The sequence below is a fragment of the Semicossyphus pulcher genome, unplaced genomic scaffold (assembly GCF_022749685.1).
Source record: "Semicossyphus pulcher isolate SPU_LCO1_2020_fin unplaced genomic scaffold, fSemPul1.0.p SCAF_8, whole genome shotgun sequence".
Classification (NCBI taxonomy): Eukaryota; Metazoa; Chordata; class Actinopteri; order Labriformes; family Labridae; genus Semicossyphus; species Semicossyphus pulcher.
Window position 1 is genome coordinate 22581946 of NW_027211759.1, and position 13516 is coordinate 22595461.

A 13516-nucleotide genomic window follows, 5' to 3' on the forward strand; every position below is an offset into this window, starting at 1 on the left:
CAAAAAAAACTTGTCCTTCTTTCTTTAACAGTCAGTAGATTTTTGCCCTGGAAAATTTAAACAAAGGCACCTACCCCCTGACACCTACCCCCCGCCAGCAGTTTCAGGCATTAAAAAGAACTATATAGAAATAATCAATCTTGTCACTGATGGTCTGGTTTGCTTTTGTGGGTCTTACAGAGTCATCAGAATTAATTTCACTGTATTTCATGAGCAGTGAAAAACTCCTCACAGGAGCTTTAAGTACTGTTTTCTTCTTTGCACAACAGTCTACCTACCTTGGTCAATTTGCCTTTACAAAATATACCCCACAAACTCCAAGCCTCCCCAGCAGGTCTCATGTTTTGTTGTTTGTTTTAACAGCATGTCATATTTCAATTTGGTTTGTTTTTAAGCTGTGTTGAATGTGTAACCACTATTACAGATGAGATGTAGTCGCCTGATTTCTGTTTTAAAGTACCTCACCACTTTGTCTTTTAGCCTCATTTAAGAGTAGAGTCATTTTTAGAACGATTTCGTGGCATTATACGAGGTACTAAAGTTTCAACAGCAATTAAGTAGGTGTTATTTTTACTTTCAAGGGGTTTTAGATATGAATATATTTCAAATGGTTTATGTGAATGTCTGTTATGAAGACTTTTATAGGAGAGAAAGATGTAATAACGATCGCAGTGGCAGTATACATTCCATGAGGTTTCAGTTTGTTGTGTTTGTAAGTAAAAGGTTTATCGATGTCTGATGAGCAGGTGACTTAATATGCAGGTTAAAACTGTGGATCTCTGGAAATGCACTGTAAAAGCCATACTGTATGAAAGAGCATTAAAAAGGATGAAGACACAAAATGCTGCTTGTCAAGTAATATTGTGTATGCTCATGTGTGCTCAGTCACATTCACATTCAGCAACAGTTATCCTCAGAGGAAGATTACAATATGTTTGTTAACAACCTGTGTCGACTAACTGTATAAATAGTAAAAGTGAAAACATGTACAAAACTTATATTCACTCACATTACAACATACATAGAGGAACTTTTCATACACTCTTCAGGCTGCAACCACCTTTTCAAACAAGTCTCAAATGCTATGTCCTCCCCTCAGTCCGCTCAGCACCCACACTTTTTATCCGAAGACTCGGTGCCATTGACCGGGTGGGAGCTGTTGCTCAACACAAATTGAGGTGAATCTTGGGAAAGCTCGTCTGTGATGGCCATCCCGTTGCGCGCCAGCAGCTCCCGGGCCATGAGGGTGAAGGCCGCCTCCACGTTCTGCGCCTCCTTGGCTGATGTTTCCAGAGCGGCCAGGACGCTGTTGTTTTCTGCCAGGGTGCACGCGTCCTCGAACAACACCTGCCTCTGAGCGTGGAGGTCGGACTTATTACCTGCAGGTATGAACAAAACAGGAAGTGAGAGCAAAAATGGAAACATATATGCTACAATATCAGAGACTGAAAGGAAAACGCTGAGCACCTTCCAGATAACAGGTCAACAATATAAAAGGGAATAAGCACTTAAAAAGTGCAGAAACAAAAAATATCTTGATCATCAGAATCTAACTTATCTTAAGAAATTATTTTGTAGATAAAATTTCTTTAAAATTGTGAAAAAAGCCTCTTTGACTTTGCTTGAGCTCAATGTGACAAACTTTACATACTGCTCATTTTCTCCAACCAATAGTGTGAATCTTAAAATACTTGGTTTAACCATCATATGCGTAAAAGATGCATCATTTTTTCACATGGGGAAATGAGACGAGATCATGTTTAACAATGTGTTTGAAAAATATATTACAGCAAAATTATGTAAGAATTGGTATGTGAGATTTATGTCTCCAAAGTTTCAGACTTACTGATACATTTACAATATTAACTCTCGTTCGCCAATTGCTCTGTCACTCTTTTAAATGTTATTATCAATCAATTATTATTTGTATAGCTCCACATCATAACCAAAGTTATCTCAAGAGACCCAACATGAATCGACCATGAGCAGCACTTGAAAACATCCGGCTTCTTTGCCTCTAACACGATGTCCGTAGAGGGAGAAGATGTAAAATAGTGCAGGCGTTAAGGGCACAGAAGGAAAATTAAAGAGGCCCATTCTCCCCACTACAAGTCAATATCATCAGTTATTTTAAAGTTAAAAAAAGTTCTTTTTTTTTTGTTGTTGATTGATGGACAATTTGTTTAGTCTATAACAATACATCTACATAAATATAATCACACAAATAAGAAGAAAGCTTCAAGATTGTTTTGAGGCTGGTCTTCAGTGTATTTACTGTCACAATAACCTGTTAACTACTGTGACATCCAACTGCACGGGAAACACTTCAGTTCAACCATCTTTTATATATATTAATATAATTGTATTCAGCTATAAAACCTGAACCTCTGCTGCCAAGTCTAAATACATAATTTAATGAGTAAGCAAGCGAGCAGAGAAAATAAAGCAGATAGTTTATATTAAAAGATAAGTGGTTTCCCAGTCCAGCTTGTGACCTAGCCTAAATATTATCTGCCTTAATCTGCCTAAACTCAATATGTCTTGTATGAAACGTAAGTGTTCATACATACATCAACATTTTCATCATTCAGAGTGTTAAATACATAATTTAAGGTCTTAAACTACTACACAGAATTGTGTCCTTAACTTGCTCTTCATAGCTACAGCTACAGCATTAGAATATGTATTACTTTATGTGGTTTAATGACACACATGAAACCTCTTCTTTTCACTCTGCTTACCAATGAGTATCAGCACCACGCCGGCGGCTCCATACTGCTCCACCTCCCTGATCCAGTGGGAAACGGACTCAAAAGTGGAGCGTCGTGTGATGTCATAGGCCACCATGGCCCCGTGGGCGCTGCGGTAGTAGCTTTGAGTTATGGTGCGGAAACGCTCCTGTCCAGCTGTGTCCCACACCTGCATCTGCAGCAACACAAAACACAAGTCCACCCAACATGACTTAAATAGTTAAAGAGCGTGGATAAAGTGTCTCTAAAGCATATTGCTTAAAGTACTGAGACACGCTAATAGTGATCAGTCCTTGTTTAATAAGGCTTGTGTGTTCAAAACTCCAGTCTGATTAGCATAATAAGACATACAGTTTAGAAATTGACACACCCACACAGCTAATAAACAGGTGATACCATTTGCATCTTTTTGTGAAGGAAGAGACGGGTTAACTAAAATATAAAATTAATGTAAAGTTTACTTTAAGAGTAAATACACGGACACATCTCCCATGCGTCTATTTCGCTACTACATGGAAATGTATCTATAATCACGGATACGATCATAAAAATGTACGTTTATAAGCTGTGAACTGAGATGAGGCGAGGAAAATAACTTCTTAATGAATAAAAAGAAAGTTAAAAAAGGACACGTACCTTCACCCTCTTGCCATCAATGTCCAGTGTACGAACAGTGAAGTCGACCCCGATGGTGTTCTGCTGCTTTTCTATGAAGAGGCCAGACTTGAATCTCTGGACCACACAAGTCTTCCCCACATCCGAGTCCCCGACTAGGATGATTTTAAAGAGAAAGTCGAAAGAGTCCTCAGTCTCCAGCCCTGCAGACTGCATGGTGAAGAGAGGAGGGTAAACACAAAACACACTTTTGAGGCTGGAGCACCAGATCCAGGACGTCTGTGTCTCTATGCAACAGAACTGGTTCCTTCCAAGTTGTGTCAATAAGTCAGACCTTTATAGAAACAGTGGTCATATCCTTGTCAGAAAAAAGTGGAAACCCAGATTTATAGCAGGTGTTTTATAGCAGTTCATGTGGTTCCAGGTGAATATGTGTAATCCACAGGTAAAGGCGTCCCAGATAGTGTTAAAAAAGTAAATAGTAAAATAAAAGTAAAAGTAAATTCTGATTAATCTAAATTTGAGGTCCAGTTTTTATTCCAACCAGCTGTTTCTTTTGTCATTCTTAACCTCACTCACATGCTGTAATAAGTAAGCAAACAAAAGAAAAAAACTCTCCATCATCGTAATTATCCCATAGCAGAGGATTTAAACTCCTTTAAGTCACCTCTTCATCCGGTTCTTGTCTTCATGACGCTTTACTTTCAGCCACGTTGCTGAAGTCTTAGAAGACAAGTGTAGTGTGTTTTTCTGCACTTTAGACTGTCACTCGTCCTGCCCTCTACACCTGTCCCACCCTCGCTTTCACTCTGAGACAATGAGACACGCCTCCTACCTGTCTTTGCAGGTGTGACCTCCAACTGCCAGCCCACCGGCACCACTGCATCCTGGGATATGGACTTTCTGATTTAGGCTAAAATAAAATACCTGAAGGAAACAAAGAAAACTCAATGCCCTGAAACATGATTACCTTTGTCTCTTGTCATAAATATGTGATAGGATTAAATATTTTTCAACATGCTGAGCTGCAGTTGGTTTTATTACTAACTAGTTGAAACTTACCATTGTTCCGAGTGGGAGGTTCACAGAGAGCCAAATAGCTGGAGGCTGACTTTGAACACAACCTTCTGTCTTTAGGCAGGTTTGGCTTTAAAGGCTCAGTGTGCAAACACCGCTGAACAAACCGCATTGTAACTACTCTTAACAGAATGTAAACACTTGACGTCTTTGTCTTAAAAGCTCACCTTTGGACCCTAGAATTGTTTTTTCTACATTTAAGAACCCCCCCTTCACTGCTAGCCCCCTCACTGTCTCCTGTCAAAAAACACATTCCACAGCAGTCAGACAACAGAGGGGTGAGGCGAATAATGAGCAAGAACAAAACACAGCACACATTAAAAGGATTTAGTTAAAGACAGGTTAATTATACATAAACGTAACAGAAATCATTTTACCTCAGGCAGCACACATGGATATCACAGTGAGATGTTAACACAGAGTGAACATACTGCTCTGAATCTCAATCAGTCTCTCTCTTTCTCTCTCTCCACCCCCTCACTCGTTTCTGTCGTCATCTCAGCCCACAGAAGAACAAGGCACAGCTGGACACAGAACAATGTGTGAGTGTGAGGGACACTTGACCAAGCGGGGTCTATCTTTGGCCGTGACCACCAGCCACCTTCTTTCTGCTGTGTGGTTGTGTGTGGTTGATGCCTCATTAAATACAATAGAGTAGGCTTTTGTTGATCTTTTTGTGGTGGCACAAATAGATGAGAAGGGGGCAAAAGAGCTTTAATTTATTTTGATTGGCAAATTCATTGATTGATTTAAGCACTAAACTAAATGGACTACAGGCTTTTATATGTCTAGCTACGACAGCATTTGAGCTGGACATAATTATGCTATGAGAGATGACGTATGAATCAGAAGAAAATGAAAACACTTTGTGAAATCATGTGAAAATTCTTAATTATTGTAATGTATTATTCGTACATGCCTACGTACAAACAATTTTGAGCTAGTGCCTTGTTACAAAATCGCTCCAGTGTAAAACCAAATATATAACAAACCAAAATATACATGTCTTTTTAAAAGAGAACAGAAAATCAACTCCTCTCTCTCTCTCTCTCTCTCTCTCTCTCAAGTCCTCTCAGGAGCTGTGGTGGTGAGGATGAGGGTGACTCGAGATGAAATCATCTTTGAGTGGTAGCTAAGCTACCGTACAACAGTCATAGACATCAATCTGCTGTGTCATCTCCTCTGCAGCAACTGTGCAGCACTCGCAGAGTCTCTCACTCTGAATGGAGTGAAGGGGCTTTGTGCACATTTTCTTTGTTTTGAATGTTTCTTTTCAGATGTGTTATTCAGTGGCGTCTCTGGAGGAGGGACGTGTATCGGCTTCCAGGGGATGGGATTGTAGAAGCTGGGTGAAGGGAGGAATTTGTCGTAGGGTCCTTGAAAAAAAATCAAACCAACAAAAAACGTACAAATCAGCAAAGAGAAAGTCTAAGTCTAAAGTCAACAGAAAAATAGCTGTATTGCTGCTGAATCTGGATAAAATAAATGCATGAAAAAACATGAACAGATTTAATCAATTATTAAGTTATTTCAAAAACGATAAAGCATAGGTAATAATCCTTGATGACATTACCTGTTGTGTAACAAGGTGATTTGGGAGTCGCTCTACTTTTTTCATTGGCTTTTATCAGCCATTCCTTAAACTTCTCCTCTGCCCTCCTGTGGCGCTCTCTCTCCTGCTCCTCCTTCAGGGCAGCTTCCTCCTACCAAGAATAAAATTATCTTTCACATCCACATCCATAATAACATATCAAACTTAAAGCCAAAGAACTTTAAAGATCCACATTACCTTTTCCTTCTTTTCCATTTCCTTTTTTCTTTGGTTCTTCCTCTGTAGCCAGTCTTTGTATTTTTGTTGAGCCTTCCGTTCAATCTCTCTCTGTTTTTCCTGCTGCCTCTGAATCTCCTCCTCCTCTTTGTGCTGTTTTACAAGTTGTTCGTTCTTCTCCTAGGGTACAAGAACAACAACAGTAATGTGGACAATGTCATGTTAGTTTGTGATGAAGCAAAATTCAGACAAATTCAAATATAACTCGGTTCTTTGTGCGATTGCACTGAGTATCAGTTGTTTACCCGTTCTCTCTTCATTTTTAACCATTCATGGATTCTCTCGTCCATGACAAGCTTTTTCTGTTCACGCTCCCTTTCTTCCTGGTCTTGTTTTTTCTTCAGTAAGTGCTCCTAATTCAAAGGATACAAAATGTTTTACTCAGAGACTCAGACTGGATCAATTGAGTAATTTTACTGGTAAAAATAATTTGGGGGAAAAAGAGGGAAACTATGAATAACTTCATAAACACACACAAAGCTAAGCAAAGTACACAATACTGTCAATTAAGTCATAATTCAGTGTGACTTGCCTCCTCTGCCTTCTTTTCTGATTTAAGACGTTCCTCTTTGGATTTGTTTACAAGCCACATTTCCCACGCACTGAGAGCAGGTGAGCATGCAGGCTCGACGGCTGTCTTTAACATCTGCTCTGAAGGTGTTCTTGGTAGTTCACATCTATTAAGAAAAAACGATGTATTAGTATACATATTCCTTGGTATGGTTACATTCAGTCATTCTAAATCACACAATGTGCAATACTTTCACTTCATTCAGAAAGTCACTTTAGAATGGAAATATCAGCAATACCGGACTGGTGAAACGCTGAGTCGAGAATGGTCGCTGTGCCTCGGTGAAGTCTGCTGCGCTGGACTGTGCTCCAGGTCTTCATCACTTTCAAAACTGTCATGATAGATGGGAGAAAGCAGAGAAAATGTGTCCTCGTCGTCGGATAGGACACCGTCGTCAAACCCCTTGGATGCGTGATTGTCTTTTCCTGGGTTAGCTTTGACTGGGGTCGAGCTGAAGCCCTTGGACGCAGAAGCAGGACAGTTCGGCATCCTCCGTCCAGACATTACTAGCCGATGTCTTCTACGAAAAAACAACACATGAGAATGTCTTCCTTACGCAATATATAAGTAAAGTTTGTTCACTAATGCCAAAAGTCCAGTGCAACTTCAACAATAGTATACATATAAAACAACGAGCCGGTTGACGTTAAATGCAGCGTGTTTTCCCAGCTAGCAAACTGGGGCTAACGTTAGCACTGATAGGTTGCTAACCATCAGCTAGCGTTGTTATCTAATTTAGCTCATTTATCATAGTGTACTACAAACGTTTATACTAAATATTAACTGTTTGCTTACTCAAACGTGTCTCTAACTAACCCTGAATTAACTTTAAACAATAAGTAGTTTACCTTCGTGCGTATACTTGAAGAAAAGTCTGGCTGTAGTGCTCGACTCTTTGACCAACGTTGCAACTGATTTCTAAACAACTTTTTTTCCCATGATACACCACGCAACCACGCGCAACAGGACGCTGTTTCTGTAGCCATGACGATTTTTGACTCTTTATATGTTTGACTTCTTGCCTGTTAGTTATAAGTGGTAGTGTTTGAATACGTCTCTTGGTCGTCCAGATTATATATATATATATACATATATATAAAATATATTTTTGTCATTGACATTAAGGTTTTTGATATTCATGAAATCAATTACTGTATGTTTAATTGACAATTTGAAGAAATAATTTTTTATTAATATCAACAAAATCCTAATTCAGCCACTGCAGTTCTTACGGTAGATACAGGTATCAAGGAGTCTGATGGCTGTAGGTATTTCAAAAAACAGATTTAGAATTTGATGTCAGTTAACGAATTGGTCCTGCAGAGTAATTACTTCTCTGCCATTAAAGGGAAATTATTACAAAGTTGTAAATACTTTAACCCCTATCCTAATCTATTTTTCTTATGGAATAGCACATCCTTAATGCACAGGCTTAAGTATTTTCACACAGCTTAAAGCACCTGTGAGGAACTTTTGGTTTGTGTCAATTTTTGCGCCTCCTGTGGACAAAGCTCTACCTCGTATCTCTTTGCTGATTTTTTGTCCTGTACATGCTTAAGCGATGGATTTTAACCAAAAATCTCCTTCTGCTTTCTTTAACAGTCTTATGTATCACTCACTTTACATTTTTGCCGTGGTAAACAAATAGAGCGTGCAGTTCATCACTTCGTCTGACACCTACCCCCCACCAGCAGTTTCAGGCATTAAAAAATAACTATATAGAAATAATTGATCTGGTCACTGATGGCCTGCTTTTTAAAGTCATATAGAGGCATCAGAATACATTTCAGTCTGTTTCAGCAAAAAACTTGTCACAGGAGCGTCAACAAAAATTGTGGTAATGTGTAATCCGGGGTTAATATAAGAAACAAAAACGAAAGTGGCTACCTAGGAGCCATTCATGTTGTTCCCATAATGACAACTTATTTAGTCAAATGTGTCAGAATATTTTTTTAATTACAATTATCGGTTTAAAAAAAGTATTAAATGAATATTGTTTCTATAATAATATCCATATTTATGAGAAGACATTTTTGACAGGCACCTGTAAGAACAGCAGGAGACATTATGAAGGGTCCTTCGGGCGTCCCCGTTGCATAGAAACGAAAACCGTTGGGGACATCATGGACCATCTAAAAACTTTTAATACCTCGATGCATAGATGAGTGTAGAAACTATATTTACATTGTCTCATAATAGACACATATTATATACACAAGACCGTCCGCGACATTTGGATAAGTACTCTTGGTTAACAAATACCGTCAACACTAATTCAGTTAGCAGTGCCAGCTAACCGTTAGCTAGCATACGTCGCCTCATTCAGCTGCTCAGAGTACGCTGTGAAAATAACAGTAGAGGACTCATAGAATACTTTATAAAGAAACTTGTAAATAGGTCGCGTGTCTACTATTCTCGGTTTCAGCTGGCTTCAGTTTTATTGAGGCGTTGACGGATGAACTAATGACATGATGAAGAGCCACACGATGTTTACATCAGCTAACCATTGGCAGGCTAGCTAATACTTCTAGTTGTTAATAGCCGTCGGACGACAGCTACTTTGTTTGTTTTTTTCCTTAAGAGGTCTTTAAGGAAAGAAAACTTTAATTCAGGTAATTATAAATGCAAATAGACAAGTGTTGGCTCATACAATAATCCTTATCAAACCAATAGAAAGTTTAAAAAGAGAGGAAAATGGCTGGTGACGCTGGCAGCATCCCTGATTTAGAAAACCAACAGAAGTACGATGCAGACGAACAAGTGAAGATCATCTGCCTGGGAGACAGCGCAGTGGGTAAATCTAAGTGAGTATTATCCCTAACAAGCTGTAATGTGTACATTGTATCTGTTTTGTGTTTCATAATGTTCTAACTTTCCGAAGCAGATCATCTGTTGCCGAATATAACAACTTTTTTAAATCTCTCACTCTCTCTCTCCGCCTCTCTCTCTCAGGTTGATGGAGAGGTTTCTCATGGATGAATAGTATCCTTCAGCAGCAGAAGCTATTTAAAAAATATGTTTATCACCTATTTTCGCAAGTCATATTAAAATCAGAATCGCATTTATTGCTGAAATATTACATAAAATGTAGACAATGACTGTATTTTTAACATCTAATGTAATGCTGTGCACTCAATTACAGATACCTATAATTTCATATTGACATGATATAATTCCAACTCTGCATTTAACTGTTCCAACATTACACTTAGGCCTATCACAAATAGAACTCGACATATAACTCGATAGAACTAGATATGTTTGTTCCTAATATGACAAGTCAGAATTATTAATACGCCTGCTTGGAATGTAACTAGTATAAATGTTTTACATATCCAGAATTTTTTTTTTTTATATACCTGCATTTTAACTAGCTTAAATGTACAAGTCCTTTTATCAATAGTCAGAATTAAATTTTAGATTTCAAATGAGCATGTTGTTTAAGGTCAGGTTTTTGCACACTTACCATCAAAGAAGAGAATTTGTCCTGAAAGGTGAACATCCTTAACCCTTTCTGCAGTCGCCCACAGATGTTGTCGACCTATGCATTGACTTTGTACAAACACACAGCCAATGTAGGAAACAAGACAGTGTTGGTTGGTATGTATTCTGTGCGATTACTGTCGTTCTGCCCTCAGTGACCACTGAAAATAATTTCAAACAGTGTAAATCGACTCTTAAGCGTAAAGATCAGGGATGGTTCTTGTTTCTGATTCACAGATTTCTGGGACACGGCTGGTCAGGAGAGATTTCAGAGCATGCATCCGTCATACTACCACAAAGCACATGCATGCATCATGGTGAGACACACTCTTGGTCTGTAGACAGGTGCCTTTCATAATCGTTTAGCATTTGCTTGCTCCCTTGGCCTTGAAGGGTGTTTACTTTACAGAGAAGTCAACAAGGACTTTGTTAATGACTGCAGAACAGCACCCTTTGAATTTGGGAGCTTTTACACTTTATTCTTTCTCGTAGGTTTTTGATGTTCAAAGGAAGATCACCTATAAGAATCTGGTCACCTGGTATAAGGAGCTGAGGGAGTACAGACCGGAGATACCGTGTTGTGTGGTAGCAAACAAAATCGACGGTGAGTCTGAATGACTTTAGTTCTCATGGTTGTATTAAATGTTAGTGCACAATTGTCCCTAGAACTCTAGATGTGAGTGTGTTATTTTTTTTTTTTTTACATCTACAGCTGATTTGAAGGTGACACAGAGAAGCTTTAACTTTGGGAAGAAACAAGGAATTCCATTTTACTTTGTGTCAGCAGCTGATGGGACGAATGTAGTAAAGGTTTGACGTTATTATTTAACTTCATTGATACATACATTCATAGTTTATAGTTAATTTCATTACAAGACAAGTCTTTTTTAACCTGAAATACACCACCATAGACACAACTGCTCCCTTGTGCTGAGACTCATGACTGTGACTGTCACTACAGATGTTCAGAGAGATGATCAAGAGAGCTGTGGACTACAAGCAAAACCCCAGTGACTTCATGGATGAAGTGCTGCAAGAATTAGAGGTACCATCTCTGAATAACCACACTGTCGGATCATTGATGTGTTCACCTTTTGAGCTTGTGTAGTTTTATACAGCCTGACTTAAGATGTTTGCTGCAGAGATTAAGGCCATCTGTATTATGCAAAACCTCCCTTTAAAGCTCCTGTTAGGAGTTTTTATCTGTCTATGAAACAGACTGAAAATAGTACTGATGCCTTTATATGACCTACAAAAGTAAACCAGACCATCAGCAAAAAGATTGATTATATCTTAATAGTTATTTTTAATGCCTGTAAACACTGCCAGGTGTCAGATGAGGGGATTAACTTTGGTGTTGCCAAATCAGCCTTTTTTCTATATTTCCACAGTGATGAGTTCGAATGTTTAAAGAAGCAGCACAAGAATCTTTGTTTAAAAACACTTTTTACACGTACAGGATGAGATCAGCAAAGAGATAAGAGGTACCACTTTGTCCACAGGGGGCGCCAAAATCAACACAAACCAAGTTCCTTATAGGAGCTTTAAGAAACTCCATTCATTTGGCTGTTACTGTTGTTTTTTAATAGGTATTATTTTTAGATGTTTACACATGAACAATGTTTTTGTTCATGTGAAAGAGCATGCGCACAACTATGGTAAAGTGGGCTTGTTACGTGACACGTCCGTACACAAAAACTCTAAATGCCAGATGAGTTGAACTACTTATTAAACTAAACTAACAAGCAAATTCTAATATCAAAAGCAAAATGTAACGTGGCCTGACGGTCAACATGAAATATCTGAGCCTAACTCAACAGGTAAATAAAGGTGAAACCGCACCCAGGTGCCAATCACCGGAAGTGATTAAACCATGAAAGGAGTGAAACAAAACAAGTGATAATCAACATAGAAATAAAGCACATTATGGCTCCTACAACATGCTTGTATTGAAGTTATTTGTTGCTCTTCTTTTGCAGAACTTTGAACTGGAGAAGAAGGAAGAAAACTCAGATGCAGATGAGGACGGCTTGAAAGCAGAGAGCCCCGAGCTGGACTGATTAATGTTTACATATCCTCTAATGATGATGCTGTGAATAGATTGTGCTTTTAGTCAAAATGTCAAAGATCTCTGATTCTCCGTGAAGGACACCATCAACAGGCACATTGTTGGTGCTAATGTCGTTGTGGTGATCTGCTTTAGTACCACTGGAGGTTGACAAACATTGTTTTTGTTGGGTTTCAGTCACTGCCCTCCAACTTTCTAGTGACAATGGCAGGGAAATAAACCTGGTGGAGTAATTAGGAATTGTGACATTTCCCAGGTTTATATGTTTTTTTGCATCGTCATTTATTCTTTGTCCAGCAGTATCTACTTTTACGATAGATGTAAATTCTGTGAGACTGAATGTTCGTATATTTTGTGTCATGTAATAAGAATGTGAATCATTCAAAACGAACCCGCACAGAGCAAAGAGAACAAGTGATTACTGTACGTGCTGCTGTTCTCCATGTTGTATCAGCTGTGTCTGCTGCTTTTGTTGCATTCATTTTATGATGGAGAGTCTGTTTGCAGCGTCCTCTAAGTGAAAATTCAATGTACTTTGTAATCATATTGTCATTTTGTGTGTCCTTTTGACTTGCTGTGATCCTGCAGTAGGCACAAGACTTAAGTCGACTTCAGCACGTTATGGGACGCAGCTGCCAGGCGTGTGTGAGCAGACGTCAGCTGTGTTGAACTCATGTGAATCTCTCAGCCAGCTGTGCTTACAGATGGATTTAAGGCGGTAGTGTGCACATCCATTCAAAGTAGCAGCTGTGTTGAAACTGGTTTTCTAGCGGAAGGTGGCACACATTTTACATACCAATATAAACCATTCTATATGAGCGTTTTGTTGTACACAGATCCCTTGTATGTATATTTATATTTATATTTGACTGTTTTATGTGGTATTTACTCAAAATAAATCACACTGGAACAAGATTTTACGACAGCTCAGTTTTACTTTTAACTTTATTACATTAAGCCTGGTCAACATCTCAGAGTCTGTATCAAATCTTACCTTTATTCTGTTTGCATTAAGAAAACGAGGCAGCTCCTGTTTTTTTTTTGTTTTTTTATCATTTGTTCTGGACTTCCAGTTATTAAAATAGAGGGGCGGGTTCTAACGCTGTAAGCATCCATTGGTCACT

General features: G+C 38.7%; 3 protein-coding genes across 5 annotated transcripts; 1 reads left to right on the forward strand and 2 right to left on the reverse strand.

The window, feature by feature from the left end:
- Positions 1 to 754: 754 nt before the first annotated feature.
- rab19 (RAB19, member RAS oncogene family) lies at positions 755 to 4869 on the reverse strand. Of its 2 annotated transcripts, none has more exons than XM_069686475.1 (5): positions 4820 to 4869; positions 4201 to 4292; positions 3387 to 3575; positions 2742 to 2925; positions 755 to 1379 (listed from the first exon to the last, which is right to left on the reverse strand). In XM_069686475.1, exons 2-5 carry the CDS (start codon positions 4249 to 4251, stop codon positions 1105 to 1107), a joined length of 699 nt encoding a protein of 232 aa, XP_069542576.1. In that variant the 5' UTR covers positions 4252 to 4292; positions 4820 to 4869; the 3' UTR covers positions 755 to 1104. The 2 variants fall into 2 exon arrangements, with proteins under 2 accessions (XP_069542576.1, XP_069542577.1); XM_069686476.1 differs by lacking the exon at positions 4820 to 4869 and adding an exon at positions 4428 to 4444.
- Positions 4870 to 5596: 727 nt separating this feature from the next.
- Positions 5597 to 7740, reverse strand: ccdc34 (coiled-coil domain containing 34). 2 transcript variants are annotated; one of them, XM_069686472.1, is made up of 7 exons: positions 7690 to 7740; positions 7080 to 7361; positions 6803 to 6947; positions 6516 to 6623; positions 6232 to 6390; positions 6016 to 6145; positions 5597 to 5818 (listed from the first exon to the last, which is right to left on the reverse strand). In XM_069686472.1, the coding sequence occupies exons 2-7, from the start codon at positions 7343 to 7345 to the stop codon at positions 5616 to 5618; spliced, it is 1011 nt and encodes a 336-aa protein (XP_069542573.1). In that variant the 5' UTR covers positions 7346 to 7361; positions 7690 to 7740; the 3' UTR covers positions 5597 to 5615. The 2 variants fall into 2 exon arrangements, with proteins under 2 accessions (XP_069542573.1, XP_069542574.1); XM_069686473.1 differs by having other exon boundaries at positions 7080 to 7358; positions 7690 to 7733.
- Positions 7741 to 9179: 1439 nt separating this feature from the next.
- rabl2 (RAB, member of RAS oncogene family-like 2) lies at positions 9180 to 13299 on the forward strand. Its single transcript, XM_069686630.1, has 8 exons — positions 9180 to 9645; positions 9794 to 9823; positions 10362 to 10441; positions 10562 to 10641; positions 10817 to 10928; positions 11037 to 11134; positions 11286 to 11369; positions 12304 to 13299. Exons 1-8 carry the CDS (start codon positions 9536 to 9538, stop codon positions 12382 to 12384), a joined length of 675 nt encoding a protein of 224 aa, XP_069542731.1. The 5' UTR covers positions 9180 to 9535; the 3' UTR covers positions 12385 to 13299.
- Positions 13300 to 13516: the final 217 nt, after the last annotated feature.